This window comes from Hippichthys cyanospilos, chromosome 13 (genome assembly GCF_059441005.1).
Source record: "Hippichthys cyanospilos isolate Australia breed blue-spotted pipefish chromosome 13, RoL_Hcya_1.0, whole genome shotgun sequence".
Classification (NCBI taxonomy): domain Eukaryota; kingdom Metazoa; phylum Chordata; class Actinopteri; order Syngnathiformes; family Syngnathidae; genus Hippichthys; species Hippichthys cyanospilos.
In genome coordinates, this window is record NC_142381.1 from 262524 (window position 1) to 279770 (window position 17247).

General features: G+C 59.0%; 2 protein-coding genes across 2 annotated transcripts; both read left to right on the forward strand.

Annotated features, from left to right (window-relative positions):
- The first annotated feature begins 1513 nt into the window (after nt 1-1513).
- On the forward strand, nt 1514-8851 carry sparc (secreted protein, acidic, cysteine-rich (osteonectin)). Its single transcript, XM_088430608.1, has 10 exons — nt 1514-1616; nt 3307-3372; nt 3496-3624; nt 4606-4690; nt 4953-5074; nt 5665-5785; nt 6992-7125; nt 7230-7378; nt 7457-7605; nt 8228-8851. Exons 2-10 carry the CDS (start codon nt 3316-3318, stop codon nt 8254-8256), a joined length of 975 nt encoding a protein of 324 aa, XP_088286734.1. The 5' UTR covers nt 1514-1616; nt 3307-3315; the 3' UTR covers nt 8257-8851.
- Nucleotides 8852-10687: 1836 nt separating this feature from the next.
- g3bp1 (GTPase activating protein (SH3 domain) binding protein 1) lies at nt 10688-15161 on the forward strand. The gene is made up of 12 exons (XM_088431900.1): nt 10688-10835; nt 11594-11699; nt 11755-11836; nt 12302-12475; nt 12596-12686; nt 12753-12849; nt 13265-13484; nt 13551-13652; nt 13718-13841; nt 13914-14039; nt 14391-14500; nt 14573-15161. Exons 2-12 carry the CDS (start codon nt 11605-11607, stop codon nt 14816-14818), a joined length of 1467 nt encoding a protein of 488 aa, XP_088288026.1. The 5' UTR covers nt 10688-10835; nt 11594-11604; the 3' UTR covers nt 14819-15161.
- The last annotated feature ends 2086 nt before the right edge of the window (nt 15162-17247 follow it).

A 17247-nucleotide genomic window follows, 5' to 3' on the forward strand; every position in this document is an offset into this window, starting at 1 on the left:
TTCCATGTAAGGCATAAAACAGACAGCAACGTGTGACGTCGACAAAATGTACTGCTCCCAACCGGAGCCTCTGGGGGCCCATCGCAAACGCACCGCCGACAGCGGCCAGAGGCGGCGCCAAAAATCGAGGCGCAAGTGTAAACAGTTGCAAAACACACAAAATTACATTTCCCCGGCAGTTGGTCACAATTAAAAAAAAATAATAATGTTTTTGTGAAAATGTACTGGTGATCCCTTAGGTACAGTGCGGCCCAAATCTTTGGACGCGGCAGCTCCCGGACGGCACTTAACGATCATCACGCCAGCTTATTTACAAATACACGTGACCGCCGACGGCTCGGTCACGTGACGGCGCCCCCGCGCACCAACCTGCCCCGATGCCACGTCGGCGTACCAGCGAGAGAGGAAGGAGGAGGAAGAAGAGCAGGTAAATAAAGGCAGGAATTAAGGAGAGCAAAAAAAAAAAAAAGTCAGGGAAGGAGTGGGCGAGTGAGCCCCTCCTTCCCTCCCTCCCCTCAGACTGTCTGGAAGCTTCCAGGCGGGATGGAAAACGCCACGTTGCACGGTGCCCGGACCTGGACTTTTTAAATAGGAGGGCAAAACTTTTGGGACGGTGACCCTCGATCACGCCAAATGCCCTCGAAAGGGCTGGCGTTGCAGAGTTCTCGGACATTCGCAAATGCGCCGATCTCAAAGTCATTAGTTCCATTATCGTAAGACCATTTCAAATGTAAGGCGTCGCACTACTATACACGACTCTCAGCGACATACTGACGAATTTGTCGATAAAGCCGCCGTGTGTTCCTTCATCGAATGTCTTTTTCCATAGCGAAAAGATTTATGTCCTCTTTTTTTTAATTGCGAATTACGGCAGCGGCTCGGCGGGCCAGCGGTTAGCACGTCCGCCTCACAGTTAAAGGGACCCCGGCCTTCCTGTGTGGAGTTTGCATGTTCTCCCCGAGCCCGCGCGGGTCCTCTCCTCCCCTGCCGGGAAACGTGCGCGGCATTCGCACCGGATATGCTAAATGACCCCGGTGCGAGAATTCTGCCGTCGGCCGGCGACCGGTCGAGGGTGACCCCCGCCCACCGCCCCGGGGCAGCCGGGATAGGCGCCGGCGAGCCCGCGAGCCGCGTGAGGAGAAGCGGCGACAGAAAATGGACGGACGAATCACGGCGGAGCAAAAATGCCTTTTTACAATTGTGTGAGGAGTTTCATCATTACCAGTGCTTAAATCTTTGAAGGAAATCAGCTGAAAATAACAGTGAACCCATCACTTCAAAAATATGGGAAGTGCATTATTTTGACTTTGAGCTGGAAAAAAAACAAACCCCTTGGGCGCAGGATGGCCGCCTTTGTTTTTTACAGCATGAGCCCCGCCGGTCTTTTTCGACCGTCGCCCCGGCTGGACGAGGCAAACGGACAGACTGCGGGCAATGTCAACAAGAGCGGCTGAATTAGCCTCTCCCATGCGGCGGGCGGGGGAAAGGGCCGGCCCGGGCCGGGCTGGGCCGGGCTAGGGGACTCGCGTCCTACCACATGACATGTCCTCACTCGGGAAGCCTTCAGAAGCCCTCAAACGTCTTCAACGCCGCGCGCGCGCCGACTTGTCCCAAAGGTAAGAAGGCGTCCGAAAGAGCTGCGCCCGCCGCCCTTTGTTTCGTCCGTCGGCACGGAGCCCGGAAGCCGCATCCTTTCCTCGCGCGCTTCTGGAAACTTTGACAAAAGTACCTTGGCCAGCCCCTCCGAGAAAGAAAAAAAACAAACAAAAAGGGACGATGAAGCTTTGCGGGGTTCGGGGCGAAGCGGCCGAGCCGCAGCCTAGAAAAGAGCCGGCGCAGGAAGGGGGCCCTTCGCCACATCGGCGGCGGGGGAGGGGACGTATGCCTCGGAATGCCGAGAAAAGTCTCGGTCGGGGAAGAAAGCAAAAGGCGACGGGGTCCGGGCCCGGCCTTCCCTCCCGTGTGAAGGAATGCGGGTCGCCATGGCGACCGCTCGCGGCGCGCCGCTTCAAACGCCATCGAGTGAGCGTTTGCGATCGGCCGTCCTCGGGGAATTGCTCGGGATTCCCACCGAAGGAGCTCCGATCCCATCAAAGCGCTCCTTTGTCCGGAAATAATCGCCCTATTTCTTGAGCTACTCCTTTCCCGGTTTGCGCACGAGTTCGACTTGTTTTCTGTGTGTGCGTGTGTGTGTGTGTGAGGGGGGGGGGTGCGCTCGCGCTGCCCCGTAAAAAGTAAAAAGCAGCCCTCGTAAAAAGGGGCTTTTCGGTCGGCCGCCGGGCCCCGACTGCCACCGCCGCTGACAAAACCGCAGCGGGAAGTCAAAGACGTCTCGGGTTACCCGGCTCATCTTACCTCCTCTTTCCCTCCGGACTGGAGAGCCTTTGTCTACACACCCGAAGAAAAAACAAAAAGGACATGGCGGTCTCTCGCGCGTCACGTAGTTTTCCCGCCCCGCCGCGCCGCGCCGCGCCGGCCGAATCAAAGCAAAGAGCTACTTTATGAGCGGCGCTGGGCCTTTTCCAAAGAAAACACTCCGTTGGGGCCTCGCGTCACCTCGTCCTCGCCCCGGCCGGCCCCGCGCCAATCCCGCCGGTCCTCCGGGCCAAACGCTCGCGTGAGATCTTTCCTTTCTCGCCGTCCGCCTATTTTTATAAGAGACGCTGCCTTCCCGCTCCGGAAGTTTCCACCGGCGAACGCGCAAACACGCCGGCGGAGCAGCACCGCCGTTATCCCAGGAGGACATTTTACAAGTCCGACTTGAGTTGTTTTCATAGAGGCAGAGCAAAGAAACGCGGAAGCCTTTCAACCCGCCGAGGCAGGAACCAGAAGAAGAGCCGAAAGGAAGGGGGGACGGGCGGCGGGCCGTTCTGGCGCATCCCCTGACGTCTGCGCGACAGGGACGCCGAGCGGGGGTCAAGGCAAACAAAAGAGCTTTTGCGGAATTCGTCATTCGGGACGGAATTCCAGAACGACGGAAGCAGACGAGCCGGAACGCGGCCCCGTTTATCATTCGGGAGGCAAACGCTTTCCGGCTTGTTGGCGTGAAGCTTCCCGGGCGCCTCATAAGGCGCTCGCGTCTCCGGGGGCATCTCCGAACTTCAGTGTGCGTTCACCAAATACGAAAGGGGAGGAGGAAGGGGCGGCGGCGGGTTAGATTGCTCCCCGGCTCGTTTCCGCCCGCCGTCCTCGTGGCAGAAGGGAAAGAAAGCCGGGTTAAGCGCGAAGTAAACATCTTACGGCTGTTCCTCGGGGAATCCTTCTCATATTGATTTGAAAATCCCGGCTTTCCTTTTGCATCCGCAGATACCGAAGATGAGGGTGTGGATCTTCTTCCTGCTTTGCCTGGCCGGACGCGGCTTGGCCGCTCCCGTAAGTTCCCGTAAGCTCTCCTAGACTAGACGTTTAGAGGCCTCGAAGTTACAGATTCCATCCAAGTTTTCTTCCACGAGCACTTCCGTTGCCTTCGAGCCGTTTTCACGCGTGCTTTCGCAGACCGAGGAGCAGCCGAAGGACGAGGAGCCGGCGGCGGACGTGCGGCCGACGGACGGGGAACCGGCGGCTGACGAGGAGGAGCGGGCGACGGACGAGGAGCTGGCGGTGGACGAGCCGGCGCCGGTTGAGGTGAGCTGCGAGCGGGGAAGTTTCTCAACTCCCGGTCGGCCAAATCAAGATGTTGCCGGCGGTTTGCGGCCCGCGCCCCGGGATTCCCAGATCTTCCGACGGGCCCGTTGGCGCTTTGATACTCGAAACGGGAGGCCGCCGCCGCCGTTTTTCTTGAACAAGAACCTCGCGGGTCGCCGCGTGGACGGAGTCAATCGCTGAGCTCGGCGAGACAAAAAGCTTTACGAGCAAAGTCTTTTGGGCTGCAGGCGAGACATCTTCCACAAACGGGGAGACTCCAGCCGCGAAGCCGTCGGAAAGAGCCGAGGGGACGGGCCCCTTCTCCGGCCGTTCCCGATGATGTCGTCTTGTCTTGTTTACTTTCGCCTTGTGGAATCCCAAATTTGGGTTGGGACGCCTTCCTGGGAATAAACAGGAGGCGATCCACTTGGAAGTTATTCACCAGGAACTCAAGCGCCAAGACGGAATGTTCTGGATGAGTGTTGTCATTTTTCGAGGGAAAAAAACAACAACAAAAAAAACAAAACAAACACAGCTTTAGCGTGCGAGGGTCCGCCGGTCCCGAAGGACCGCAGAGACCGCAGCTGGAAAAAGCGTCAGGAAGCGCTGACGTCTTCCTGGCTCGGGCTCACGCGCACGCAGCTGCTCCTCGAGTCCTTCGGTCCTTCGGGGCGGGACCTTCCGGAACCTCGAGGCTCAAATAAATCCCGGCTCCCTATCCGCGAGCTTTCATCCAACGAAGACAATTATACGTTGAATTTTCCAAACGAGCGCCATAACAAATAATGGAACAAGAGCCGCCGTCCTCCCGTGGCCTCTCTGTCTGCCGGATCTCGAGTGTGATTTTGGCCCTTTGTCTTTGTTTTTGGAAATGGCGGAAGAAAGGAGGAAAGATTGGTTAAGACGGCGACGGCCGTCCCTTTTCTTCCAAACGGGCCGGCGCATTCCATCCGCCGCTTAATCGGCTTTCTGCTTTTCCAGGAGGCGGAGGTGGGCGCCAACCCGGTGCAGGTGGAGGTCGGCGAGTTCGACGAGGCCATCGAGCTGGAAGACGACGTCGCCGAGAGTGAGCGAGCGAGCGAAGTCGAAAAAACAAAGGAACCTCGGATCGGGGGGGCGTGGATCTCGGGGGCCGGTCTCCCGGACGTCGGTCGCGTCCCCTCACCCGATTGTAACCGGCGCACGATCGGCGCGCTCTGCCAGATACGCGTCTTGACGATTCGAAGGAGGGGAGGCGCACGTGACGTCCGGGCCGCCGGCCCTCCGGGACCGGGGCGTTTGCGGGCCTTCCCTTTCCATGACGAGGAGATTTTGCCCTTTTTGCCCAGACCCGTGCCTGCAGCACCAGTGCAAGAAGGGCAAAGTGTGCGAGGTGGATGACGGCAACACCCCCATCTGCGTGTGTCAGGACCCGTCAACGTGCGCCCCCGCCGAGGGACCGTTCGAGCACGTCAGTTGTCCGCGGCTACCGTCCCGCCGCCTTAAAGGAGCAGTGCTCCCTGGAAGAAAGGGCTTCGGAACAAAAGCTCAAATCGGACGTGACAGTAGTTTCAATCGCTCCTTCTCCTAAAGTTCCAGGAAGGTTTAGCTTCGGCCGCTCGTACGCCCCGGCGTTTTGCGGGGCGTGCGAGCAGGCCTCGGTTAAAGCGCGGGCGGGGCCGGTACCCCGCGCGCTCTGGGACCTTCCCTCTCAAACGCAGCCCCTCCAAATGATTGGGATCGTTTTCGAGCTTCGGCTAATAAGTCCATCATTTCAGTCGGCTGCGTTTGCGTGAGAAAGGCCGAAAACGCGCAGGGTACTGGCCCTCCCCCGCCGGAGTTTAAAGGTCGCGCTCAGGCGAATCATTTAGCCCGGCACAAGGCTCGGACGCTCCGCGCTGGAAGCTTTGGAACTCGCTCGGCGCTGGAAGCTTTCAATCGGTGCCGCCCTCGCCTCAAACCTATCCGCGCATCCTCCTCCCGCCTCGAGGAAAACAAAATCCAAAGCAAACGAAGTTGATGAAGGAAGCATTCAGAAGGGCCAAACCGTGCTGTGTGCAGGTTTGCGGAACCGACAACAAGACCTATGACACTTCCTGCCACTTTTTTGCTGCCAAGTGCGCCTTGGAGGGAACCAAGAAGGGTCACAAGCTGCACCTGGACTACATCGGACCTTGCAAAGGTGAACCCTTCCCTGCAGATGAGCAGCCGTGCGAATCCGGCTATCCGACGCGCGTTCCTTTCAATATCGCTCGTTCCCACTCGTCTCAGTGGCCATGACCAAAGGTTGCGCGCAAACCCCGGCAAAAACCACCGAACCGGCGAGGGCGCGGAGCGGCTCGGACGCTTTCCCGACTCGGCCGCGCAGCGCAAACAGGCCCTGCGTTTTTCTTCAAAAAAGATGGCGGCCGTGCGTATCGGGGGCGATGAACGCGACGGAACAAATTCAACAAGCGTGAGAGCCGTTCCGAGCGTGAGCAGCTGCAGCTGCAGCTGCAGCTGCGGCCGCGGCGCGTCCAAACACGTTCGCCGACACGCTCGGCACGGCGGGCCGGCGGGCCGGGTTCAAGTGGAGAACGGGCCGACGCCCCCCGCCGGAATAACGCGTCCGTTCGGATGCCGCGAGACGGAACCGCCGTATTTCCGGAACGGCTCCTTTCAACCTGTGCAGGCCATCCGTTGTACTGCCTGATTGGCAGAAGCTCAAAACAAGTTCCGGAGGAAAGGTCGGGCCGCAAACTGAACGAGCTTTGAGATTCGGAGCGGTCGGCCGGGAACCGGGGACCGGCTGCCCTATTTGGCGGCGCGGCTCCGAGGCACGCGTCCCCGGGCCCGACGCCGCATCAAACTTTTGCGCTTTCCCAGAACGCTCATCTGTTTCAACAAGCCAGTGTTTGTGTCTCTGGGGTCTGGAATGCCCCAAGGCTCCGTTCTTGGGCCGCTTGTATTTTTACATGGCGTCTCAGTCCGCTTCGGGTGTATTGGTTGTGGACTCAAGAGAGAAAACAAAACCACGTCCTGTGCGTTAGGGTTAGGGTTAGGGTTAGGGCCGGTGTCCTGCACGTCCCAACGCACCCGCTTCAAATGACGAGCTTGAAAATGATCCTGAACATTTGAATCGGGCGCGAGAGTAGCTCGGAAAACATGCAGGATACGTGGAGTCCCGCGCCCGGGGACTATAAAGGTTGGCGCGTCCAAATCGTTGACCTCTCAATGAAAGACCGAGGTCATTATAAAAGCGAAAAGGCCGATTCGGAGATGAACCGGGCCGTCAGACTTCCTCGGCGGACCGGCGGGACCTCGTGACAGAGGCCGCGGAGCGGGAGCGGCCGCGACGGAGCGCTTTGAGTTTCGGCGGCCGCCCCAATGGCGTTTTGTGACGGCGCAGAAATGGAACCCTGCCTGGACAACGAGCTGAAGCAGTTTCCTCTGCGCATGAGAGACTGGCTGAAGAACGTCCTGGTGACGCTGTACGAGCGCGACGAGGACAACGACCTGCTGACCGAGAAGCAGAAGCTCAGGGCGAGTCCGCGCAAACGCCGGCGTCGCCGCGGGCGCGGAAAGGGGGAAAGCGAGAGGGCCGCCCCCCTCCCCGTTGTTGTGCCGTAACCCGGCGGGCGCGGCAGGTGAAGAAGATCTACGAGAACGAGAAGAGGCTGAAGGCGGGGGAGCACACCCTGGACCTGCTGGCTCACGATTTTGTCAAGAACTACAACATGTACGTTTTCCCCGTGCACTGGCAGTTCAAGCAGCTGGACCAGCACCCCGCCGACGGGTACGTGCTTCCGCCGACGCCGGCGCCGCGCCTTTAAACGGCGGGCGGCTGACCCGAGCGCTCCGCTGCGATTGACAGCTACCTGACGCACGGCGAGCTGGCCCCCTTGCGCGCCCCCCTCATTCCCATGGAGCACTGCACCACGCGCTTCTTCCAGGAATGCGACGCCGACGGCGACAAGTACATCGCCCTGGAGGAATGGGCCGCCTGCTTCGGCATCAAGGAGCGTACGTCGCCCGCCGCGCACCTTGCTTTTTTGGCCGGCGAGCGACATCGTTTAAGGATAGCGGATAGCGTATTCCTCCGAGCGCGGGTCGGCTTTGTTTTCCCTCATTTTCAACGCCTGTTTTAGGGGAAGGGAGCACCGCATAACTCAAAACGGACCCATTTTTTGGAATAGCAATAAGTATTATCACGTCATCGACGAGGCTTAAGACGATCGGCTTTCCCTCCGATTTGATATCGTACGCACGGCTTTTCCGGCCTTTGCTCGGAAGCTGACGCAAACGCACTTTGGCCGAGCGTCGCCAAATTAGCCCTTTGTCGTCGATGACCAGGCCGCGCCCATCGTTTCCGGCCTGACTGACGCATCGCGAAAAGGAAAAGCCGGCTCGACTTGTCTCCTTGCGCCTGAAGGCGGCACGGACGTCGGCGGGCGGGGGGACAAAGAACGAAGGGCGAACTGAATGCGTTAATGCTGAGGCGAGACTCGATAGCGTGAACGCGGCAGAAGGGAACGTTTTGAAAGCGCTACCGACGCGGCTCGGAGCGGAACCGGTGCACTTTGTACCTGAAGTCCAACCGCGAAGATTTCTCTCAGGTGTCTGGAACGCTCTTGTGTCTTTGCAGAGGACGTGGACACCGACCTCCTCATCTAAGTCCCGCCGCCCACGAGCAAGGCGCCACCCGGCCGGCCGGCCGCTCATCGCTGACTTTTAGGAAAAGAAGAAAAAGAGAAAAAAAACAATCAGTCTTGGTGCTAATGGCTTTTTATTACTCAGCGTTTTAAGTAACAAACTTTGCTGCCGATACCACTATTAAACAACCCAAAGTCCCAAAAGAGAAAGGTGCACAAATTAACGTCATGCTAAAGACTTCGGATGTTAATGTTTCTTTGAACGCTATTTAAATTTGTGTTAAAGGGCTTCAATTAGGCCAAAGTGCAAAAAGTCCCCAAATCAAGTTGGAAAATCCACCTTCCCTGCGCTGGCTTTTCAACCGCACGCTTACTTAACTGTTTAGTTTTTGTGCTCCACTACTGCGCTCGCTCCTGCCTGGTTTCCATGGCGACGCTCCTTCCCGCCTGGTTTCCACGGTGACCGCGCTGAAAGGGGACGGGCACGTTTGACCGGGGGAAAGACTCGCGGGCTGAGTTTGTTGTGTCGTTGGTTTCGTTTTTTTGTTTTTTTCTCGTCTACTGACAACAGCGGTAAAGCTTCCTCTAACGAATACAATAAAAACTATTAAACCATCGATGGTCTTTCGGACGGTCGTCATTCGGGCGTCGCCGGCGCCTCATCTTCATCGCGGCGCCGTCTCCGGATATTCCCGCGCTGACCCGAGCTTCCGCGGCCAGACCTGCCGCTCGGCTCGCGCGAGCGTTCCTTTCCCGCTCTGCCCTTCGCCATCGGGCGGAACGCCGCGGAACGTTGCGGGGATTCGCCGCAGCGCTTGAGGACTTCCGGATCGTCGTGGGAATCTCAAGAGGGCGTCCTCGCGTCACGGCGGGGCCGAGAGGCAAAGGTGGCATCGGCGTTTCGGCCGCGTCCCGCGCCGACGTTAGCTTCCGTTTCAGGCGGGGGTCCCCGATCTTTGGGACCGGCGGGGGAAGCCCCGCAGTCCTTCCTCGCTTCAAAATAAAATATCAACAGCGGCCAGATCAGGCGGAAAAAACAAAGGTCGAGCCAAAGAATCCAGCGACCGATCGGTTAGAAGACTGCCCTTATTTCGGATGCGGCCCGCGCAGCCCGGCGGCGATCCATCCATCCGCGGACCGGCGGACGGGGGCCTCTGATTTAAGACGCAATCGTCATCATTTCAGCTCATGGGCCAGGCGAAGGAAAAGCAAACATCATGCATAGATTTTTGCTACGCGCTTCGGCCCGGTCCCAATTCCCAGCAAATAGTGGCACTGTACTTTAAATGGATTCTCCTAAATATAAGTAAAAAAATAGAGAAAAAGAGTCAAATAACTTCCCCCATACGTCTCAACAAAACACTTTTCCCTAAATTGCATTGAAACAAATTTTTTACCGTTTGTTCGTGAAATACGTAAGAGGCGTCATAAGCCAAACTAAAAATCAAGCCATTTAATAATTCCTGCGGAGGGAAGGGGCCTCAACCAAAACAACTTTTTTTCAAGGAGTACAGTGACGTGCAAAGAAAATTGAAACAGGAAAAATGGTGTCGCGTTTTGAGCTGGCGCGAACTCCAGCAAGAAGTTTGCAGCCGAAATATGTCAAGGTTGCGCGCGCGTGTCTCGACCCGTCGTCGGAATGCGGCAAAGGCAAAGGCAAAGGCAAAGGCAAAGGCAAAGGCAAAGGCTTCTTTCCTTCCTCCCCCCCTTCCCGGAGGCGACCGCGCCCGGTCGCCGCCGCCGCTCGTCCCGACTGGGCCGAGGATGCAAAAGAGGATTTTAGTTCGCCGGTCAACTGGGCCGGACCGTTATGATTGCGCCTTAAAAAGAAGTGAGAAATAACGTGCTACAATGGCCCCGGTGCAAACCACGAGCACATTCGGAAAAATCTTTTGTCCTTTCGGTTCCGTCTTTTTGATCCGAGGGGGTCAAAGTCATTTTTACGCTGGGCCGCATTGTCGTCGGAGTTTCGCTCAGAGGGCCAGTATGACGTTTTGAATTCAGAGGCCGGGAAAATGTGTTGGAAAGGGAGCCCGTTGCCGAAAGAAAAAAGAACGACTTCAAATGTCACATTTGTTAGCGTTATTAAATTCACTACTTGTCGTACAGTCGTTCTTTTTTTTTTTTTTCGGTTGTTTGCTGCACGCGTAGCAAGCTAAACTGTCCTCCGCAAGGCAGCCAAGAAGATAGACGTCGAACAAGTGAAATGAGGACGCTCAACCACTCGGAATACGCTTAGCGACTTCCTTCGTCTTTTTGGCGTACATTTTCACAGAGCTCGTAACTGTGTTATTACGCGTTAGTGAGAGCCGTCAGCCTCCGAGCGCTCGAGCCCGAAACGTTTTGCTGCGGAGGCACACTTGCTCCCGATTGGTGGAACGGCGAGCGCTGCGCGCGATTGGCGGAGGGCGGCCGAACGCAGGATCTCATTGGCTCAAAGTGCGGCCGAGCGCAGGATCTCATTGGCTCAAAGTGCGGCCGCGACCGAGTTAGCGCTGCGAGGCGGCTTGTAACCGGCGAGCGAGCACGTTGTCCGAGCGCCTGTGCTTCACGCGTTCGAGGGCCGCTTTCACCGCTAAAACCCGAGACCGTCGACTTCAGGTGAGTAGGCTCTCGGATGGCGGCGCGCTCAAGTGTCCGAAGCGGACATTTGGCTTCTTCCGCCCGCCGCGCAGCTTTGCTTTGCTTTGCTTGTCGGGGTCGACGGGAGGGAGCGAGGGCGCCGTCTATCACCTGGAAAGCCAAAGCTAGCGGTTAGCAGCGCTTAGCTTATATTCAAAGCGTCCGTTTCATTTCGGGCCCATTTCCCACAACGGCCGGACGGCGTTTGCGCGCCATTATCCGGCTTTTCCTGGCCGTTTTGTTCGGGCTCGCGTCCTAGAGGAGCTGCCCCGCCATGCTAAGCGCTTTCGGGGTTTTTTTTTTGCCCCAGGCCGCTGCCCGCATTTCCCTTCCCTCGTCGCTCTCATTTCTTCTATTGCTCGGGGGAAGAAATAACAGCCCTGTCCTGGCTTCTCTCGTCGGAGTTGTCCGCTTCCTCGTGGCGCAAATGCGACTCGGAACTCGAGCGGCCGGCCGGCCGGCACGTGCTAGCCGGCGTCCACGAGCCTCGAGGCCCCAGCCAAAAGTTCTGGAATCTTCCCGTAAGCCGCCTCGGGAAAGCCCTCCCGACCCGCATCGTGATTCGGCCACTTCGTTGCGCGGGGAGGGCATTCATTCCGGATTTTGGCCGTTGGATCAAATCGGGAGTGAGGATTAACGTTGCTTCTCTCGTCCCTCGTCGATGCGAAGGAACTGACCGCGTCACGGTCGAGGAAGAAAGCCCGCGTTCATACGCTTTCGTGTCATCCTGCACGCAGGAGACGAAGAAATGGTGATGGAGAAGCCAAGTGCCCAGCTGGTCGGGCGAGAGTTTGTCCGACAGTATTACACGCTCCTTAACCAGGCGCCCGACTACCTGCACAGGTACGCCCGCTCGGCGCTAGGCGCGCCGGCGTCCTCACGTCTTTTGTACGGGCAGGTTCTATGGCAGAAACTCGTCGTACGTCCACGGCGGGCTGGACGCCAACGGCAAGCCTCTGGAGGCCGTCTACGGACAGTCGGTGAGTCCCGCCGTATCATGGACGAGCGAGCGGCCGCCGCAACGCGGCCCGCGCGCCGCTTTCAACGCTGCCGCGCCGCGCGGCCGTCGCAACGCTGCCGTTGCCTTTCGCCGTCGACGGCGCGCATACAAACTCTTCCTACCCAACAAAGATACTTCCCGCGTTGGAAGTCCGCCCGACTATTTATAGAGCGCTTTGAAGGAGCCGTCGCGGCACGCGGTCTTCACGATCGCTGTCTTTCCCGCCTTCTCATTCTAATGCAGCGCTGTAGTTTTTTTTTTTTGTTGTTGATTTTTTTGTTGAAGTGTTGATTTTCCGGGAACGGCATTTGAACAACGCGAACTATGAATAGTAAAAGATACGGACCGCACAGTAACGGGCGCAGGCGTCCGCCAAGTCATTCCCGGAGCCGGCGCGACGCGGCGCTTGGGCCTAACCCTAACCCTGACCCTTGGGCCTCCGCAGGACATCCACAAGCGCGTGATGGCGCTGAGCTTCCGCGACTGCCACACCAAGATCCGTCACGTGGACGCGCACGCCACCCTCAACGAGGGCGTGGTGGTGCAGGTCATGGGGGAGCTCTCCAACAACATGCAGCCCATGAGGAAGTTCATGCAGACCTTCGTGTTGGCCCCGGAGGTACCCGCCCCGGCGACCGGCCGTCGCAATGGATCGAAGAGCCGATGGCGATCGGTCGCGGGCCGACTTCAGCATCGCCGCTTGTTCGGGTGGCTGACGTCGTCGTTCCCCTCCCCCCAGGGTACGGTGCCAAACAAGTTCTACGTCCACAACGACGTCTTCCGCTACCAGGACGAGGTCTTCGCCGATTCGGACTCGGAACCACCCGAAGGTGGGGCGCTCGATATTGCGACGGCGGCCGAACGGGGCGCTCAGCGGCGTGCGTGTGCGTGCTCAGAGTCCGACGACGACGCGGAGGAGCCGGAGGAGCGAGTTCCGTCCCCGGACGCCGTTGCCGACGAGTCCGGCCCGGCTTTCTACCAGCCTGCGTCCGTGTAAGCCGACGTGCCGACGTTCACTCTTTTGCGCAGGATTTCCTGCGGTGTCACTTGCGATCTTGGAGTGAGAAAAAAACGTTTCTAAAATGACAACTGCGATTCGCTACCCGGCCGCACCGTATTAAATCCCATCGGATCTTTTTAATCGGGCGGAATCGTCTTTGGCGGGAGAGAAGCCCGCCGCCGTCGATCGGAGGTGTCAAACTCCAGTCCCGGAGAGCCGCCGGCCGTCTTCCCCTTTTCTCTCCCCGACACGCCCGACTGACGTGGGACTTTGAAAATGTTCCTGATCCTTTGAGTCGGCCGTGCTTGGGAGAGAGGGGGCTGGAAGACGCGCAGGCGGTCCCTCCGGGACTGCGGTTCCGCACCTGAGGGGGGAAAAGGGTTTTGACTTTCTCTGTTTGAATCGAAGTCCGGAAGTACCGCATCCCGCTGACGAGGAGCAAGCGGCGGCGCCCAGCCCGGAGCCGGAACCCGAAGCGGAGAAGGAAGCGGAGGCGGCGGACGCCGCGGAGCCCAAGGCGGTGGCGCCCGACGCGCAAAGCGAAACGCACTTGGCCAACGAGCGGATCGACAAGAGCGCCCACGCGGAAGCCGGCGAAACGGCGCCCGCCGCGCCAGAGGAGAACAGGGTCAGCCCCCCCCCGCGCTCGGCGGGCGCCGGCGAGTCGCTGACGCCGCGCGTCTTGTCGTTTCAGCCCTTCTCGTGGGCGTCGGTGACCAGCAAGAACCTCCCGCCCGGCGGGGCCGTCCCCGCGTCGGGCATCCCGCCGCACGTGGTGAAAGCCGCGCCCGCCCCGGTAGGTCGCGCAAACCGCGGGAGGCCCCGCCGCAAAAGCTCAACGCGCGTGTGGCGCGCCGGCAGGCGCGCTCCGACGCAAAGCCGGAGTCTCCGTCGGCCTCGCAGCGACCTCCGCAGCGGGACCCCCGACCCCGGGAGCAGCGACCGGGCGCCCCTCCCCCGGCGCACAGAGGACCGCGCCTCGGCGGTATGCGCGGGACGGGAAGCGCCGCGGCGGCCGAAAGCGCCGCGCCAACTTGAGTGGCTTTCTGGCTTGCAGTTCGGGAGGGCGAGCAGGGCGAGGCGGAAGTCCGGCGCGCCGCGCGCTACCCCGACGCCCATCAGCTCTTTGTGGGGAACGTCCCGCACGCCGTGGACAAGAGCGAACTCAAGGAGTTCTTTGAACGTAAGTCACGTCGCCGGGCCCCCGAAAGGCCGTCGGTCGGAAGGCCGCGCAAAGCGCCCGAGTCTTTGGCCGCTTGACGCCCGGAGGCCGGAATAGCGGCGCCGGACACGTTCTAATCGCGGGCCAAAATTCTACTTTGTGTCGGCGGGCCGTCGCGGCCGTGAAGCCAAAGGCGTTTGCGGCGTGAGCGCGGCACCTTTCCCTCAATCGGAGGGAAGGCTCGCCGTTCCCTCCCCAAACTTGTTGAGGCGGAGGACCACTCGCCAACTTGATGTTTCGGTTCGAAACTCGGATGTCATAGTTAGCGTTTGGCGCGGCGTAGCGACTGACGGCGCGCGCGGCGGCCCGCAGAGTACGGGACGGTGCTGGAACTGCGGATCAACAGCGGAGGCAAACTTCCCAACTTCGGCTTCGTGGTCTTCGACGACTCGGACCCGGTCCAGAAGATTCTGAGCAGCCGGGTGAGTTGGTCCCCCTTTGGACGACGGGGTTCAGGAGGGCGACGCGAGCGTGAGCTCCTCTTTGGTCTCCAGCCCATCAAGCTGCGCGGCGAAGTGCGTCTCAACGTGGAGGAGAAGAAGACTCGCTCGGTCCGGGAGGGAGAGCGGCGGGACGCCCGGCCCCGCGGGCCCGGGGGACCGGGGGGTCCGCGGGACCGCGCGGGCCCTCCCAGGGGCCCGCCCGGCGCGGCCCGCGGGGGCGCGGCCCAGAAACCCAGCTTCGGCTCCGGCCGCGGCGCGGCGCCCGGCGAGGGCCGCTACTCGGCGCAGCGCCCTTGAGGCCTGCGCCGCCCGCGATCGGACTTGACCAAATTGACCTTGGCGTCTTTGCAATTTTGTGTAGTTTGCAGATCTTGGTCGCGTCGCTGACCCGCCCCCGCCGCCATCTTGGCTCCTGGACGTGTCCCGTCTTGTTTAGTTTTTTTTTCTTTTGTCACGTTGTTTCCCCCCTCCAAGCGGACTGGAAGTGGGGAGCGGACTTGAATCTGCCTCCTGTTCTGTTCCTTAAAGGAACGCTATGCCGGCGCCGGAGGCACCGGCGTCTTTTTAGTGAGCTTGGCGCGTCCCGCTGAGCCCGCCCACCACACCAATAAATTAAAAGTCTGTTCCTCTTTTCAAAAAAGCTGCCTCTTTTCCCGACGTCATCAACCGCATCAGTCTCCTCGCTCACAAGTCGCCGGGAATTCTCAAAATGTCTATTCCTTTCGTGATTCAAAGGTTCTGGACGTATTCGAAGAAACGATTTTTGCCCGCGCTTGCCTCGCAGAGTAAATCGGAATGGAGCGGTGGCGACCGTTTAAAGAGAACTTGTAAGATTGAACTCTTTCATTAAAAATGGATACATTTGAATAGATGTATGAACATACGATTATATTTCAAACAATGTCATTAAGCAGTGTTACATGGGGGGGGGGGGGGGGGGGGGTCGCCATGTCTGTTCTAGCTAGGAGGGGCGTGTATTCTAAAGCGGACGCATGCGAAAAACGAGTCTTGGGTCCTGCACGCCACGGAACGAAAGGGAAATTGTCCAGTATCCGTTTCCTTCGCCGCTCGCCCTCAGGCCGGAATTCATCCCGACCGTCTTTGGGCGGCAACCGGTCGCCGGCCAACGGCGGGGCACAACAACGACCGACCGACGTTCGCGCCTCGGGGCAATTCGGCGCGTCCAATATACCCGCCTGCCCACCTTCAAAACTCCAATGCGTTATTGCTTACGACTGTCATTCCAAAGTCGCACTTGTCAATGTCACATATAAACGTAGGAATAAAAGGACCTACGCAAAGTTCTCTGCATAGCAACAAGGCAGCGGCGCCATCCCAAGACGACCGAAGGAAATCCATTCCTCATTCAGTCAGAAAACAGGACTATTGTTGAACATATTGTGAAGACGTTTATGTTTCTTGCAAAGCCATGTTACATGATTCTTTGGGAGCGTGCGTGCATACGTGCACGGAATTATGTGTGTTGAAGTCTGAGCATGCGCAAAATAAATAGACGCGGTGAGCAAAAAGCTCGCAATGCGGAAGTAATGGCGAGAGGCTGTCACGTACTTTTCTTGTGAATGAGCTAACCACTTGGTGATTGCGATACGCATAAAACTGCTGCAGAGATGTCCGGTGCAACAACTACTGTTCGCGAGGAACGCCTCGCGCTACCACGTTACGGCAAGCGCTACACGAGAGAGCAAGAGGGCCCATCGACAATGCGCCGTAGGCAAAGTTGTCGCGTTTCCGGCCGGCAGCTGAGCTGCGGCAGTCACAACGAAACGTCTCGGAAGCGGCGGCTATCGGCGGCTATCGGCGGCGCTCGCCTTCGGCCCGGGCGACGTCACGCCAACGCAGCCGTCCGTCGCGCACTTTGCGGCTCTGTCGACCCGACCGCGCCGGAGACGCGCTCGACTTACCGTCCGTTCGTCTTGTTCGGGCGACGCCGGTCTCGCCAAAGGCCGACGTTTGAAATCAGGCCGCTTTCCCGCGGCTCTTGCCACCGAGTCATATGATAGAGCCACGTGACTAAAGCGGAGGTACCCGTTCGCAGACTCGTCACGTGACCGGAATAGGACCCGACGAGTGACGCCACCGGCGGCCATCTTGCAATGCCACTCACTCGCCTTGAATCCATGCATCGCCCCGCTGCCGCGGCGTTTTGACAGTATTTTCCGTCACCGGGTATCGCATCCGCTTCTGTCTACGCGTCTGGGGGAAGCGCCGACAACCTTATACAAAAACAAAGAGATCTTCAACTCAAGCGCACATCGATAATCGTTTCCAGCAAGCAACGTAAAATGGCTGCCGTGTCTAGCAATCGGCCTATCCCCGGTCCGTCGCTTTACATCCGCGCTTCGGACTCCGACTCGCCCAAGGTCATCGCTCCGTAATGCAACGTCACACGCGGCGAGAGGAAGTGACGACCGAGAAGAGCCGGTTCCGTTCCGGCGCGACCAAAGCCGAGCGCCCCAAACTTTTTGCTCCATACTGCAAACCTGCCGCTAGGGGTCGGTAACGCGCCGCGGACAAAATGTTGCGCCGTCCCTTCCGCCGTGACGTCACCGACGCGGGGGTAGGCCTGAACGTGGAACTCGACTGTCGCGTGACGTTTCAACGCTTGGCAAACGCCAAATTCTTAGCGGCTCCTTTGTGCGTGTGTGTGTGTGTGTGTGTGTGTGTGTGTGTGGGGGGGGGGTGATATCGTCCCCGCACTTTACGCG